General features: G+C 40.0%; 1 protein-coding gene across 1 annotated transcript in view; it reads left to right on the top strand.

The window, feature by feature from the left end:
- itfg1 (integrin alpha FG-GAP repeat containing 1) overlaps positions 1-18,018 on the top strand; it is a 146,885-nt gene that overhangs the window by 124,875 nt on the left and 3,992 nt on the right. The window contains exons 15-17 of the mRNA XM_005913089.3: positions 3,521-3,645; positions 8,667-8,749; positions 9,575-9,692. Of these exons, the coding sequence (XP_005913151.1) occupies positions 3,521-3,645; positions 8,667-8,749; positions 9,575-9,692 (326 nt within the window). The remainder of the gene's footprint in view (positions 1-3,520; positions 3,646-8,666; positions 8,750-9,574; positions 9,693-18,018) is intronic.

Genomic DNA, 18,018 nt, shown 5'->3' on the forward strand with positions numbered 1-18,018 from the left:
GCATATGCACAAGCGCACACAAAATGCAGACACTCCGATACACTGCTCTGCATAATACCCTTTGCCAGCCTCCCCGTGTTGTGAAATGGCTTTGCTCCAGCCGTGGCCGTGTTTGTTAGCCGGTCTACTCAGACACGCACTCGCACAGTACTCAGCAGACGTTAAGCCAGGCTCCCTGCCTGCAATATAACCCTGCTTGATCCTCCATCACACACACACACACACACACACACACACACACACACACACACTCTCTCTCTCACCCACTCTACCCTGCTGAGTGGCGGGCTGCAAGCTATCCACCTCTTGCCCACAAACGAGGAGAAGCCTTCTGTCAAAACCATCAAACCAAACCTGGCCTAAAGGTTCAATCCCCTCAAAAATCCCCTTTTGTTCAGCACCATGGCTCTGAGGTTCTGTGTGAAGCAATGAAGTGGGGTTTTTTTCACAACTGCAGGATAGAGAACAGAGAAGAATTAGTCTGCCAATAAATTATTGGTTGTCAACTATAAAAAATAAAAAAAAACCCTAAAGGCTATTTAATTGTTTATATTAAAGACAGAAGTGGTTAACAAGAGTTCCGACCTGTCAAGTTAAGCAGCAAAAACTCTAAGTTTACTTGGTTAATCCCCCCACTGTGTTATCCTCACATCCTTGTCCCACATTCACCAGTTTTGTTCCCACACATTTATGTGTGTGTACAAAAGTAGCAATTGACAAGAATTTTTTATTTTTTTTTAATTCAAATCATTCTGATTCTTACTCAGAGATGCCGTTTCTGTTGTTGTTGAGGTTTTTGTTGCCCCAGTTTCTGTAGATATCAACAAAGGTACTCTATCTTGAAACACCATCATTCTGATTTTGATCAATCAGGACTTGGGGTCGCTATAAGCGTCGTTGCTATTTATTTCTCCTTTTACATCCTCAACTTTTCTTTGTAGTTGCCAGAAAAACTACTTTTGGTAAACTTGGATTTTGTGTTTGTCCACATGTTTTAAATGTAATGCACATGTAAATTTAACCAGCTGGGGTAGGATGAAAAGTCTCAGAATCGCCAACATAGTCATGATCCATTGTCTTACAGTCTGTAGTATATTATAGTCAATTTTTGCCAGTCTGTTTGATGGTTTTTGAGCTATTTCAGGCTGGATCAAGTGGTCAACTGAATGACCCATTGAAAAACATTTTTATCCCTGGTATGATGATGTTGCTATGTGTAAAAAGCATTTATAAATCAAATTTTATTGCAGAAGTACACAGCTTTCCACTCTACTGATCTGGTGAATTCCCCTAACACACACACAAACGCACGCACATGCGCGCACACCTCAGTAAATGTCAGACACCCCAGGATTCAGCTTCAATGTCTCATAAAAGCTCTGTCTTTGTACTTCAGGTAAGTGTCCGGCTCCTCCTGGAAACAGCCAATATTTTTGACCATCCATCGTCTGTCTCTCTCCATGTGCAGTGTGTGATTAAGGCAATTACGCTGCCTCTTCAGAAAACCGCATCCCGGTGCAAAAAAGCTGTGAAAATAAAATGCATAGACCAATAACAAGTGAGAGAAATTTAGGCATAAATAGACACGGCTGAAAAGCTTTCTTTGGTTGAAGATGGCAAAAGTCAATGGTGTTCATTGAGCTTCCGTGCTAACTGGAGCCACAGAGTGGACATTAGAGCATCAAGGACAGGCTTTCATTGCACTAAAACCATATAGTAGCTACTAGATACTTTCACCCGCTGGCTGGTCAATTTGTACCCCTGCAGTGTTCCTGAGGTAAAAAGCCAGCTTTATTTGTGCAGCAAGGAACAGCTTTTAAGAAGAGAAATATTTAGCTGCAGTCAGGTGGACTGACAGGACCTTACTGCAGGTGGCCAAAATGAACCGGACAAACTGAGGTTGGGCATAGATTAAAGAAAATAAAGAGAGAAGCATAGCTGTTGTGCTTCTCTTGGCCTGCAATACGCAGTCCATCCACATTAGTTCTGATCACTGGCTGCCTCAAGGCTTTCTCTTTCTCTTCTTCCATCTTTCTCTCTCTCGCCTTCCCTCTCTTTGTTTACCACATAGAGGTTGATTTATGTCGGCTGCACTTGGCAGAGTTGGGTGGCGTGGGCGAGATACAGCAGCTGAAGGGGAGAGAGAGAGAGAGAGAGAGAGAGAAAGGGGAAGCAAAAGGCCAAATCAGAGTGATGTATCAAGAGAGAGGAATGGAGAGATGAGCAGAAAGGAGGAAACACAATAGTGAGGATTGGATGAGAATATTAAGTGAGTGGGGAGAGATTACAGGAGGGAGGTTGGGTGAAGAGACAGAGAGAGGTGTTGCACTGGCCTCAGGTGTCTCTGTGATTTGTATCTTTTATGACGCTGCTTCATGTCAGAACACAAGGTCTCATGCTGCAGTCCCTCTGGCTCAGTCGCTCTGGTTGTGTATTTCCTTCTCATTCCTCTTATTATGGTTACTCGTTCGTATTCTTGTTGTCATCAACAGTCGTGCTCAGGATAGGTTTGGTTGGAGCACATGGTTTTACATTATATGAGCCCAGTGATGAAGTCTAAGTTGTTGATTTAATGTTCTTTATATCGTTCCTGGAATCGACAGCACTTTGTTGTTTCTAAATGTACGAAAAACAAATTTGACTTGACTTCAGATGTTACACTTCCTTCTGTGTCTCATTCCCACCCATCCCAGACCAACACCTTGTAATGATCTTGGATACAGAATCGTTTTGAGGTTTCCTACTTTGTCAGACACCAAGATGTTGGCGGAAATGGAACCTTTTGGTGTTGCGAGTCAATCGGGCTTGTTCTGGTACTTGTACGCTTAAATTTGGGGAGTTTGGAGGCCGAATCAACTCCTTTGTCTTGCCTCTTGTCATTCCTGCACAGTTTTTGTGGTGTTTTAAGGTGCAGTGTCCTTCTTAGGGATGCTGCTAACATTTGGGCAGTGTCACTGGAAGGGAGGGGCTTGTGGTCTGGCAATATTAAGATGGATGGCATGTTTGAAAGTAACTTCTAAAGTACATGAATTCCAAAGCCTAAGACTTAAAAAGCCCAACAGAAGATTCCTTTGTATCAAGAATGTTCACTAATTTCTGTTTATATTTTCTGCACTGCTTATAGTTGCTTATAATAATGCTCTTTAAAGACTTTTTGCTGCACTCTTTTTGCACATTGTTGAATCTCATAGATTACTGAATTATGATATAGCTTTTTTTCCCCAAGTATTTTCATGATAAATTTCAGACTTGACCAGCCAGAAGTACAAAGTTGTACTGGCAAGTGTACCAAATTTCATTCTCTCGAGTGCTTTCCAAAGAATTAATTAATGCAAAAATGTTAACTGTGGTGGCAGTAGAGTGATAATGATTCAGCATCTGGAGACCGCACATGCTTGCTTGTACATTCAAGGGCAATACATGCATATTTTAATGTATATTCTGACTTGGTTTTAGTGTTTGCTGAAAAGAATACCTCATTGATGGCAAACTTGTCTTTTCTTTGTCTTCCCTCCTGTAGCTGGTCAGCTAAGCCAGTCAGCTTATTTCTCCCTCCAGCTGCCCTACACTGTACTGGGGCTCGGACGCAGCGCCAACTTCCTGGATCACCTTTTCGTCGGCATCCCCCGGCAGCCTGGAGAGACGGTGAGGAAATTTTACCGAGATAACTGCCAGTACTTCTGCTGCAGGGTTCATGGTCTCACAGAATGTCTGAGGAAGATTCCTTTACAGAGCTTATGTCACAGCAAATAGCAAAAGGAAGGAAAGTTGTGCAAAAAAATGAGCCTTTTACAACCCCAGGTGCAAAGTGATTTAAAATACAACACTTGTAGTCAAATGTCAGATTAAGTCATTTCTGAGCAGCTTAACGTGTCCTGAATTTAACCGTGTACGGCATGCCTGACTAAGACATTGAATGTCTCTGTAATGAGCCTCGGGATTGTGGTTTTAAAAACAAGAAAATCTTCCAAGAAAATATCAAATGATGGATGAATTAATGGAGGGAGCAATTGAAGCACTTTTTGTAAGTCATAAGCGGAGAGCAAAAAAGTTGTTTTTCTCCAACTGCTCCAGCATTTTTCATGATGATGCTTGATGTAGCACATTTCTTCCAGGGATTGTGAGATTAGTTTGAAAGGTGTTTCGTGAAGGTTCAGTAGAGGGATTTCCCTCCACATACTTTCTTATCAAATTAGAAAGTGAGGTAAACAGAGACTACAGTATCTCCCTAATCTTGCAAAGGCATTTAATGCTTGGTTGAGATTTTTCCTTAATTAAAGCAGTAGTTTATGCAAGGAACTATTTTATACCTTGTGTTTAGGTCATTTGGCAAACAACTGTTTGCTTGCTGTTGACGTTAGTTCATAAATATAGAAAGGGAGACGTTAGTCTGTACATTTTATAGCTTTTATGCTTGAAATATAAAAATAAAATATAAAAATGAATTATCATGCATCTTAGCTTTAAAAAAAAAAACTACTACTTACTACTTTTTTTTCTCTCCAAGTTTTACTGGAAATCTTTGGTTTGATTTATGTATAATTCACCTAAACACAGGCCAGCAGTTTTATTTTTGTAGGGATTTTCACATTTTATTTACCTCTGCTTCTCCTGCTTAATGAGGACAATATTTTCTCCGGTGTCATAAACAATGATTTGACTTGAAAAAGCATATTTTGCCACCCACATCTCACTAGAGGCGTGATTGCGCAGTAGAATCTAGGTGAAAGAAAATCAGATTTCCCTGCCCATTTAATGACTAAAAAATAAATAAAGCTTGAGAGAATTATGTGACACAGATTGATGCTTTACGGAAGCTAGATTACACAGCTCCTTTTTAATGTATGGGATGATTGATGACATCAACAGAGGAATTAATAAAGGTGTAGCGAGCTTCCCACTGAAATAGAAATGCTAATGGCTTCCTTTTTTACTACTTCTACACATCTTTGCTGAGCAACCAGCTAAATGACTGTTTATGAATGACTCTGAATCAACCACATGTGTGATTCCTGTCATACGGCAACAGATCAGTATAGTAATAATAAATAATTGGTTTTATTTTATGGTTTTTATCTATTCTTTGTCTATATTTCTACTCTTCACTACCTCTAATCTCATCTCTCTTCAGTTCAGCTCTCTCCGCCTTCGTCTCTCTTTTTCTCTCTGTAACGTAGCACTGTCACTCTGAATATTAGGCACGACAGGGCCCCTTTTCCCTCCTGTGTGGTACCAAGGTTTTCGTTGAACAGCTGATTAGAATTGCAGATGGCTCAGTCCGCTAGTCAGACAGCATAGGGCACCGGGAACACTCATCACAAACAAACTGCGTTATTGTCCTCTTTCCACACCCTCCTTTTTCCCATGCAAAGGAATGCAATCCTTTTCCCCTCATTTTTCCTCCTCTCTTGTCCCTTTTACAGTGTGAATTAATTAATGCCTAAAGATGTGCGCTATTATGCAGAGTAGTTTTTTCTTTGTTGCCCAGAGGGACTGGGGAGTGGAGTACCTCCATTGAATCTACCTGTAATGAGAAAAGAGGCGAAGGTTTAGAAATCTGATCGTTACGCCACCCTGCACAGTCGGCTTATTTAGCTCTTTCTGTTTGCCAGCTCTCTTGATCTGCTTGTCTCTCATTTTTGTTTTGTTTCAATCTTTATTTCTGTCCTGTTTTCTTCCTGTCTCCCCTGCTGTGCCCTTTACACTTTCTCCAGCACAAAGAGAGTTTCTGCCCGCTGTTTCGCAGAAGGCGATGTTTTGTAGAATCTTAGTGGATATCTTCTTCCCTCTGTCCAATCAGTCCTCTCATTTATTCACCCCTCCTCATCTTTCTCTGTGAGTCTCAGTCCTCCTGTTCACTTATCTTCCACCCAGGGGATTCCCTTTGCTGTTCAAAGTGGTTTACTTCACTAATCAGTCCCCTACTTGTCACTCTCACTCTCTCTCTGTCTTCCTCATCCTCTAACTCTGTATCTGTCTCTCTCACTCTCCATAGTGTGCCAGTTTTCCTGGCTTTGAACCAGAGTATCTCTCGTTCTCTCTGAAGACTTAGGAACACTTTTCTCTTCCAAACAGCCAGATCGGATCTGCTCCCAGGCAGCGGTAGTGGAGGCTGACTCGTCTCCAGCTCTGCTCCCCCGCCAGTTGCCGCACCAACGGCAGTGCTTTCCAAGAGCTAAGCGACAATGGCTGGCGGCTAGAATGTGCTTGTTATGTAAAAAGCAATGCCGTTGCTGTACGCTTATTCAAAATAGCTGCAAGATGTAGTTCCTTCCAATTGATGAAGAAAGGAGAGTCACAATTAAAGAGCAGTGGCACTTACAGATTTTGCCAAACGTAGAACTGGAATTCTTTCCTCTGAACTGCGAGTATAGTTACAGCCTTTAAATCATTAATATATTGCCCCCTTCTCCTATTTATACCACTGTGCTCTTAACCCATTATGAGCCAGAGAACAACCCCAGTTGCCTGAGCAGGCTCCTAAAGAAGAATAATATGGATAAGAACGCTAGCAGACACAGACGACTACACTGGGCTTTTCCAGAAACCTAAGCCCTGTTTTATAAAGATGCTAAATACGGCCTGTGTCAGTCTCATGTCAGATGTCACCACTAGTTGCTGAGCCCTAAGGCAGCAAACAACTAAAAATGAAACTGAAACTTATGCAGAGTCAAGCTGCTGTCAAACAGTTCTCCAAGCAAATGTTTGTAAACTCTGCAGTTATGTTAAGTCTGTCTTAACCGTCTCAGAACTTTAGATATTCCCCAATATAAAAGAAGTACTTTTTTTCCTCTTGCAAAGTAGCCTCATTTATTCACTTTGCAAGGCATAATTAACTCGTGTGGTAAACAGGTTGCCCCTTCTCGTGCCAAAGTATTCATGTGCAAGACACTGAACTTGTTCTGGCAAGGACACAGTGGAAAGTGGTTTGCAGAAAGTTAAAAGGCACTCTGTAATTGCAGATCTTTTAGAGAAGCGATTTCCTCGTTCAAATCCAAGTCATAGCCTGATGTTTCTAGGCTAAAACCAGGCTTTCTTTCTTCTACTCTTTGAGCTAACAAAGTAAAAATGATTGCAGTATTTAGTAATTAGGGATGTTTGTGGTGTGATGAGGTTTTGCCACCTTTTTAGTATACAATCAAATATACAATATGGTTTCTTGCTGTAAAAGCAAAATCATTTTTTCTTTGTAAATTTGTTGGGGGTTTTTTCTTGTACATATGTCTCATTACCTTTGTCTTAATTAAAAAAAGAAATCTAATCTGCTTTCATGCATAACTATGAGGTTCAATATATTCATTATACTGTTTTAACTTTTGCTTATTTTCATGATACCTGCATGTAACGGCCCTGCTTAACCTTTCAGGCTTTCATTTTTGCATTTAAATTTTGAATCAGGCAATGTGGCTAAATGCTTTAAAATCATAGTAAAGTGTAAGTTATCTGCTCCAGTCTACAAATGTAGAAAAAATTTTTAGCAGAAAAAAGGCTAAAAAAAAAGGAATTGGACAGTATGTCCCATTTGTCCTCATTATCGCCACTGTGGTGTCCTTTTGTAAGACCTGTACCCCTGCCTGTACATGGAAGCTGTTCAGTGACCAGCAGGTCAGATTGTGGTTGCACTGAGCAGCTTCTACACAAGAAAAGTACTTTAGTATATTCACAGTGTTCCTGCAAACAAGAGCTTTTGACACTAAAACATCTCAAACTAAAATAAGCTTTAAGATGAGCCTGAGGGATCTGTCTGTCAAACACTGTCTCTCCCTCGCCTACACAGAAATGAGTCGAGATCTAATCAGGAAATATAAAGAAAAACTCTTATTTGGGTAAACTATGAGTGTATCATAATTTAAAAGCAGTATCCCTGCCACTGTGGACACTCAGTGTTAATATAATCAGTGTTGATATAATACCAAACAAAGAAACCAGTAAACATGAGCATTCAAGTTGTAAATGAAACACAGGAGACAAGACATCATTAACATAAAATACTTTTGTTTTTCCAGAATTTGCTAAATTGAAATGGTAATGTTCAAAAACACTACTTATCTTACTTAATAGTAATTCTGAATCTCTAACTTGTAAATTTTCAAGCTGCAGTCTTTAGATGTAATGTAGTGAGTCATTACTGGACTGGAGATTTTTGTCAAAATAATTGACTTCAGTTAGAATTTTGTATGTACTTTTAATGTGTGTTCTAACTTTCAACTCCCATAAATTCAGTCTTCAAAGCAGACCTTTCTGCTGCTGCGATGTGATGCGTTACATGATGAAAAGACCATGTGAATTTCATCAAGACGGAGACTAACTTCTGCAGATGGCTGCGCTCGCACACAAACTGCCACAGAAATCCTTTATCATACATGCAAATACACCCGGCCATATGTACCACACTCACAATAAAGAAAAAAAAGGGTTTTATTCACCATAGCCTGAGTAATTTATTTCAAGTAGTAGGTTATCTATGTCTGAAACACACGGCTTAAAATAGCAAGTCCACAGTAGCTAAGAATGAGACCCATTACTCTGCCTCGAAGGGCTTAACATACATATTGTGTCGGTGTGTGCATATCTTAAAGCAGTCTGCTTGTATCGCATATATGGTTGCTATAATGTATTACTGTGAATAAAGATAATCAGTTAATGTGTTTTTCTTCTCTTTTCAGGAGATAAGGAACAAGGAGTGGACGGCCATCATTCCCAACTCTCAACTTATTGTCATGCCTTTCCCACATGATACACCCCGCAGGTACATAAACGCTTACACCTCTAGATATAATACAATATAGACAGGTCACAAATGGTTGCTTTCCTTGTTCACAGTCATATAATTTGCTCAGAGAACCTGTTAACATTTGTTACTATGGACACTATTCAACACTTTTAACCGCCTCGCCTGATGTCATTTGCTGGCATATTCGAGTTAATGTTACCCTCAGCTCGCTCCAGACAGCGTCTCTGTGGTATATCTTCACAAAACAATACCCAGAAGTGAGAAAACATGCTCACGCACACACGCTATTACCTCGCAGCATGCGTCCTCATGTTATCATGACGCTATTCACATGTAGCTGAAAACCCAGGAGGAGCTCCAGATGGCTAGTCATCGCAGACAAACAATGGCACACATGCACTTTCCTCGATAGGCTCATAACACTTGCATGTTTGCCAACGCACACATACCTACATATACACCACGAGTGAAATCAGACTAACTGACTGTTTATATGAAAACAGGCGCCTTGGTAGTCTTTTCACACAAAGTACAAGCTAACAGATTGCAAGATGTATCATGATGAAGATAAAGTTAATACATCAAAGTGGCTGGATTTCTGGAAATACATAAAAGTTCTTAGAAACTAGAGAGAGCGCAGTCTTTCATTCTGTTCAGCTGTATGACCAGAAAGTGAAAGAGTTGTTCGTTTATTTATTTTAACATAACACAGTCTCTGCTAATGTCCAGCATTTTGGTAATTGCATTGTTTTTCTGTCAGATAAAACTATGGCAAAACATAAAACAGCATATGGCAATCTTTCTTTGTCTCTCTTCCTCCCTCTCTCTCCCTCTTCTTAGTTGGAGTGCTAAATTGTACCTTACTCCCAGCAACAGCGTGTTGCTGACGGCCATCGCACTGATCGGCGTGTGTGTCTTCATCCTTGTTATTATTGGGATCCTTCATTGGCAAGAGAAGGTCAGAACACACACACACACACACAGACACACACACAGACACAGAGTAGCGTGTTGTAGTTAATGTTGGCCTCTTCCTGGTGATTTACTGCTTCAGAGTGTGAGTGTGTGTATGTGTGTGTGAGACAGAGAGAGAGAGAGAGCAGATTGGTCACAACCAGCAGCAGATGGGTCTCACTGTCCCTGTCCTGTAGTCCTCTCGCCTCCCACCAAGACACACATACACACTCTTTCTCTCGCTCTACCTCTCTCTCTCTCGTTCTCGGGGTCACAACCTGGAAGGACGTTCAGCTGTAATTGCCTTCTTCTGTCCTTTCAGCACGGCAGATCTGCTGTTCATTACCGCCATAAATGTGCTCTCCAGGGAGTCGATGCATGTTTTCATGTTTTTGATTTTGTTTTTTTTCTTCACCACCTCCGGTGAAGAAAAAAAACTGTTTTCTTTTTCTTTTCTTTTTTTAATGGAGGCACACACACATCACAGTCTCAGAAAAATGTATCCCATCATAGCAGGGTTGATGACACTCAGACACAAACACAAATTATCGCAAATGTTCTCTTTTTTTCTGGATTGTTTCCTTTTTCATCCACACACACACACACACACACACACACACACACACACACACACACACACACACACACACACACACAGTCTGCTGGGCTGAGCAGTGCAGTAAGTGGTTGGCATCTGCTCCAACCCATCTGCGGTGAGACCATGTGCACTTAATGTGTTCCTGTGTGTGTGTTGTGTGTGTGTGTGTGTGTGTGTGTGTGTGTGTGTGTGTGTGTGTGTGTGTGTGTGTGTGTGTGTGTGTGTGTGCGCGCGTCTTCACTCAGGTTGACATGCAGCATGGTTACACACACAGAAGGGCTCTAATTGCCCTCTTTTTTAGAAACGTGGGTGTGTGTGCGCATCAGCTTCATCTGAGCTGATGCGAAATTCAAAAAGATAAAAATAAATAAATAAGCATGGCTGGTGCCCAAACTACGTACACAAGATACATCTAGCAGGCTCAGGTGGATGGGAGGAGTGATGAGTGTGTGGATGAAAGCTATGTTGCAAGAGCAGGAAATGGGGAATGCAATTAAGAAAACGGTTATTTCACTCTTAAAGGTTATTTACGATTCTGTTTATACACAAGCTACTTAAACGTGCTTGGGTGCAGCCCTTCAAAAAAAAAGCAGAAATGCTTAGCTCAACATGAATCGTACTGTACATACGTCAAATGCTGATTGGTTGAAAGTTGGACAGTATAGTAGTGACATTCGTTTTTGGAACAACAGGTTGGAGTTTGAATCCCAGTTAGCACATACACCCAGTAAAGCTAGATGTTAACCATGTCTACATCTGGTACCAATCGAACTCCTTCAGTTCACATGCTGACGTATCCTTGGACACGGTACTGAACTCCAAGTTGCCCCTGATGCATCCATCAGACTGTGTCAATGCCAGAAAGCACTTAGGCGTAGATAAAAGCATATGAATGTTTGTGTGGATGAGACTTGTAGTAAGAAACCGCTTTGAGTGCTCAACTGAGTAGAAAGGCTATATGAGTACCCGTCCATTTACCAAACATCAAAGATAAAAGAACAGCATGAAAAGCTCAGACAGTGGCTACGTTGGACACTTTTACACACATTTCACTTCAGTTCTGTTATGTTCAGTCCCAGTATGTACTGTTGTTGAGTAGCCCACAGATTCAACTCAGTTCTGTCTTGTTCTCACAGAAAGAAGGAAGAGGTTGTCAGTCATAAACCAACAATATATTTGGCTTTGAACACTGTGGTGTTCATAGGCTGACTAGTCACAGTAATCAAAAATGTCTCACTACCCCCCACTGTACCCCTAATAAGAGTAATAGTTACTAGTTCTAGAAAGGTTTTTGGCCTTTTTGACTACTCGTTTCAGAGTTCTCATTTCCGCAGCATGCAGTTCAGTAACATTTTCTTAATGGTTTAATAATATGGTGGTATATCATATAGTACTTGAAAACTCATGATAGGCTTTGATTAGATAGATTAGAAGCAGCACAGGAATATATTATTGAAATGCACTGAAATATGTAACATCGCACTCATCATCATTTCAATTCAGAACAAAACACTGCACCACAGTTGGTGAGGCATCCAACATTCACAATGCATACAAAAACTCATTTGATTCAGATTACTAAGTGCATTATCAGGTTTCCACTGTGCATAATCCTGAGCTTCCACTGTGCATGCAGCAGAACTTCAGGTTCAGTGATTGAAGTTCTTATTGAAATGCTCCTTGGGAGTCACAGTTGAATTAAGCCGTGTTTGCACTTGACTAGTACTACCTGGGGAACTCTGTGCAGTTGGAATATTTGCAGAGGTAGTCTGTGATGTTTATCCCATGCAAATCTGCCAAGGCTGCAATTTGAAAAGTAGAAATTCCAATTATCTACCATGTTACACCAAATACAAAAGTGCTGTGAAAAAATTATCCTTTGCAGTAGTTTGTTTTCTTTTTACTTTTCTGTTACCTCTGTACCGCCCAAGAATTATGAAGGTTGTGTTTAGAAACATTTTGGGTGCAAATTTAGGAGGCTAGAGTGTCTGTACAGCTTAGAGACAAATTCACAGAAAGGGCAACTTAAATCTATCTAAAGAGCAAAATCCCAAAGTATAATGAAATGGTTGACATGCAGGGCAGCATGCTTAAGGAACATTTCACCATCTTTCTTTAAAATGTAGCAGGCTATTAGTAGTAAGTTAACATTAGGTCTGTAGCAAGCAGCCAGATGCCTTCTAATCAATATTCGCCATTATATGAGAGTAATATCAGTGGATTCCAATAAAACTCAGATCTACCCAGTTCAAACAGACATGAGTGGGTAATTTTTAACTTGCACAAGATTTTTAATATGACTTATCTTTGTTTAGCTACACTTTTACAGTTGTCATTTATACCATTGAAAACATGGATTTGTTTTTTTACTTCTAGAAAGGTGAAATAACACTTTTCACTTTGCAACATTTATTTTTACATACATCTGCACATAACAGTTTCCTGCCATAAATCAAACTGCAGCTGTCTCTAATTTAACTGGTGAACAGTGTTTTAAACCCACAGCGTTCTTCTGTCCCTAAAGCTAAACAGCATTGACTCTATCTGAGGACGATCTCCAGTGTCTTGTCGGTATATACCCTTCAGGTTGTTCAGGTTGACACAATTTAAAGATAAATTTGATTTGAATTGGACTATATGTCTGGCCTTGATAACTTGAAGACACACAGCTGAACTGACTGGCTAATGTGGTGTAACCTCCTTCACCACCCAGAGAATTAACACTGAAGGTAAATCACATATAAAAGCTGCTAACATTCTTTCTTATATCTCATCTTCTCCCATCTCCTTTATGCGGGGCATCCGCTAAGGTCAAGGCGAGACGGCTGATTGACATTTGGCATTTCTGTGTGTTTGCACCGCCGCCTCTGGTATTTGCTCTTCTAATAACAAAGTCAGGCAGAGGGCAAAAGCATGAGGGCAAAGACACGTTGCCCAGCCTAACCAGCTAACAGGGCTTTTACACAAATTCTGTGAACTTCTGTTCAATGCAATATTAGCTAGGGATATGAAGAAGTCCATATGACTATATTCCAGAAAGTAGAAGAAACAAGTATTTAAAGGCACCTGTTAAACCATTTTGAACCCCATATTTTTATTCTTGGACTTTGTTAGAGTAGATCTGCATGATTCACAGCTCGTGTGGCTCAAATATGGGAGGTATGTCTTATCTTACATATATGGTATCTCACTATGGTTCAGCCTATTGGTTTGTCTGAAATAGCTGTCCTCTTCCTTTAAAGCCAATTTTATTGCAATTGGCTGCCCGTAGCAAGCAGAAGATTTTCTGACCAGATTGGTAAGTCTTTTGTGCACAAAGCCAGCGAGCTATGTGTTTGAGATTACCATATTAGTGATATCCTATCTCACGCACAGAGCTAAGAGTAGAGCAACTGCCTGAAACAGAGCTTTTTGAGTGTTCGTCTCCCAGGGATTAGGTTCACATACACTGACCTCATTATTTGAAACTTCGGCCATGTTTAATGCAAGAATCAACCTTTGCAACAGTATATAAATGACACAAGTTGAGGAAAGGTCCCCTTTAAACAAATTGTGGGAAAGAAAAAACCAATGAAGCAGAATTTAATCAATCTCATCATCATGCAGGCCAGACTTAATTAGCTGACATTAAAGCCCTGTGAGACTTCAGTATGCATCACTGTAGTTTTCCACCTGGTTTGGGACACAGACCAGCCCACTGTGTCAGAAAACCCTTTAGATGGACACAAATCAATGCTCTGCTGCTTAATGATGATTCAAGCCTCAGGATGACTATTGGTAGTATCCCCAGGACAGTCAATTAAACCAGGCCTGGACAGCAGCACAGCCCAGTGGATTGGTTATCCAAAGGAAAGAACATCAAATCAATCTGCTCCCTAAAAACATGTTGCTTTTTTTTTTTTTTTTAAAAAGAGTAAAAAAAAGAACATCAATCAATATGAGATGCTGCAGTCTTTGAAGATAGATGAAGGCTTTATTACAAACCAAAACTGACAGGATTTAAAAAAAAAGATTGAATAAATGTGTTTCTGCTCGTCTTTTGGATGAAGCAAATTAGTCAACATCAGGGACGCACTGGCTTACCCACAAAAGAGGACATGCGTCTCAAAAAATCTTTCTAATGTAGTGACTGGGTTTAGTCATTTTGTTATGCTAAAACATGAACGGCTCTGCCGTAACATTTAAGCAACGTTTAAATGTTTGGAAAGGGAAAAAAAGATCTGACAGTATTTTAACTTGTTGCCTGTTCACCCACAGAACAAAGTCATTGACTGACTACACAATCAGCAGTCCACATAACATAGAATTGTTGTTATTCATTTGTCTTCAACTGTGCCAAATCACAAACTTTAAAGATGTACATTTCACCCCTTTAAACCTGTGCCTCATCACGTCTTGATTATAAAAACAGACCAAAACCTTTACTCTTAGAGTGATAAATGAGATAATAATATGGACACTACCAGAGTAGCTTTGTATGATTCAAAATAATCCTTCTGTATTTTACAGTGGTGTTTCCCTCCTTCCTGGTTTCCTATTTTTTGTATGTTTGTTACACTTAAATGTTTCAGATCATCAAACAAATTCAAATATTAGATAAAGATAACACAAGTAATCAGTTTCTAAATTGAGCTGTTTAATATTAAGTGGAAAAAAATCCAAACCTATATGGTAATGTGTGAAAAAGTGATTTCCCCCCTAAACCTAATAACTGGTTGGGCCACCCTTAGCAGCAGCAACTGCAATCAAGCGTTTTCAATAACTGACAACGAGTCTTTACAGCACTGTGGAGGAGTTTTATCCCATTCATCTTTGCAAAATTGTTTTTCAACCACATTGAAAGGTTTTCAAGCATGAACTGCCTTTTTAAAGTCATGCCACAGCATCTCAATCGGATTCAGGTCAGTTCTTTGACTAGGCCACTCCAAATCCTTCTTTTTTTCTTTTTTCTTTTTTTTTGTTAAACCATTCAGAGGTGGACTTGCTGGTGTCTTTTGGATCATTGTCCTGCTGCAGAACCCAAGTGTGCGTCAGCTTAAGCTCACATTGTCCTTCAGGATATTTTGGTAGACAGCAGAATTCAGGGTTCCATTTACCACAGCAAGTCTTTCTGATCCTGAGGCAGCACAACAGCCCCAGACAATCACACTACTACCACTATATTTTACAGATGGGATGATGTTCCCTTTCTAAAAATGCTGCGTTACTTTTACACCAGATGTAATGGGACAAACTTTGTCAGTCAGATTCTACTTAAGTGATTTCTTGATTGAGAACAGGTGTGGCGGTAATTAGACTTGGGTGTGGCTAGAGAAATTGAACTCTAGCCACATTGAGCTTTCCAAAGATGTGATAACAAACAATCACTTTTTCACACAGGGCCATGTAGGTTTGGATTTTTTCCCCCTTGATAATAAATAATTTAGAAACTGCATTTTGTTTTTACTTGCGTTATCTTTGTCTAATATTTAATTTTTTGATGATCTGAAACATTCAGTGTGACAAAAGTACAAAAAATAGGAAATCAGGAGGGGACAAACACTTTTTTACACCACTGTATATCTTGTTGGTTCTACCCATTAGTTTACCATCTCTGACACCAGCTGTTTTGGCTCCTCTTCCTTAAGGCCACCCTTCTTTTAATGCAATTTTCTTCAGTTTGAATGATGTCACTGACATCATACAGACAAAAATAGAAAAGAATTCCTGAAACTGGGTGATTAGATCCGTCTGTCACCTCAGCTGTTGACTCACAGGGTTTACTTGTTACAAGCACTGACCTCATTATTTAAAACTTTGACCTTGTCCCCTTCAGATTCAACTAAAAAGCATAGAGTAGGTATAATTAGGTCCACTTGGGCCAACACGACATTTAAAGAACTGGATCATGGATTTATGACACGTTTACAAGTGTGGCTTAAAGCAGATAAGACATATGTAAGCTGTTTGTCGCAGCAGTTATTTCTCTTGGTAATCAACAGACCCCGTACTGTTTCCAGAGATGTAAGGGAAATCCTCATTCTGTGCATAAATACATAGTTGAGCCAAAGCTTACACGAGGCTTCAGCAGTGTGAGGTTGTCCACATCGATGAGGATCTTCTGCATATTTTTAGCACAAAATTTCCTCCCTTTGTGCGACTGTCCCTTCACTGCAGCTCAGCTAGGAAATGCCCGCAGAAATGAAAATCTTGTACTTAAAAAATACCCACTTGATCAGGTTTTTTATTCCTGATTACTTACACTGGCTTTGTGTTGGGAGAAACATGGCCAGTAGGAATGGCAGGAATGATTACACCAACAATTACACCGATATAAAAACCCTAAACAAAAGAATACTTTGATTCCAAATGGCTCCCAAAGTGACATAAATGGTTCATTTATAGATTTGACTGTTCTGTACAGAGACTAGTTTTACATAAGGAGGGTTGAGGACTGATGTTGGGAATTAGTCTGCAAATTTTAAACAAGGAGATTAGGGTTGTGTCCTGAGTATAGCTTTTTTTACTTTAATATTATTTTATTTGTAGGTTCTTGGTTTGATTATAGGGACCAAAAATGTATGTTTAGGTGATTGAACAAATCACTGATTTTGTTCAAATAAACCCCAGAATATCAGACACTTGTTACTGTTACGGCCTTGATCAATAGAATAATGGATTCTAACTCATCCGTGGCCATTTTCACATGTGAATAATCATTTTACAGTAGTTTCACACACATTTGCACTACTGGAAATACTCTGTGTGGTTTTAGTCACCGAAGCTGTCTGGGTAGAGCTTGCAGAAGACCACGCTGTCTGACATCATACAGACTTTTTAATGAGGGAGCTAAATGTTTTAAAGACCAGCTAATGTCCAATCTGACTTTGTCTCACATCTGCGTTCACACCTGCACTTCTTCCAGGTGATGTCTCAAAAATTTAAAAGCTGTTATCTATGTGTGAAAACGGCTTAAACGGCAGGGTCGACCCCAGATCCTTTCTGTTAAGCTCAGACATTTTGCATGTCATTTTTCACACGGCTGCAAGAGCTCACTCTGCATAATGGTTGTTTTAACCTGCAACGTCCACCTGGTGAGGAAAGCATCAACTTGGTGTATTCTGGAAGGTGCAGCTTATAAATAATTTAGTTAATACCCTCACAGTCCTTTTTAAGAAAGATAGAATTGCATGTATTACAAGTACGCAGGAACTACTTCTTCATTAAATTTAGCATTTGAGAAGAAATCGCGGTCTTTTCCGGTTGTTGGTAGTGAACAGTCATTAAGTTGGGACAAAGTGGTTCTGACACACTTACAAATTCAACAGTAAGGGTGGAAAAAGTGTCTTTAGTTTTATTTTGGCGAAAAACGTTTTACACTTTCCTTTGAAGTCTACAGGGGGTTGAGTTTGACACCTGAAAGAGAGATGTAGGGTGGAGTATCACTTCAGCTGTGACTTTTGATACCACAGTTGCAAATGTTCACACATCCCCATGGCCTCCTCCTTCTTGTCTTCAAAAAGAACTGTACATTATCCCTACTCCTGCACTGCGGGGATGAACACAGTCTGGACATGTTGAAATTACAAAATTGCTTTCATGGGCTCTCACATCATAACATGTTCTTGTTCTGTTTGAGACGATGTTAGGTGCCGTTTCAAAGAAGTAAACAGAAAACATGAGAAATTGCTGCTGTTGGCTGAAATTTTGTTGTTTTTTTCATCAGCACACCAGGAGTATTAGAGTAGAAGCA

This window comes from Haplochromis burtoni, unplaced genomic scaffold (genome assembly GCF_018398535.1).
Source record: "Haplochromis burtoni strain Fernald_Lab_line unplaced genomic scaffold, NCSU_Asbu1 Contig_2, whole genome shotgun sequence".
NCBI classification, from domain to species: domain Eukaryota; kingdom Metazoa; phylum Chordata; class Actinopteri; order Cichliformes; family Cichlidae; genus Haplochromis; species Haplochromis burtoni.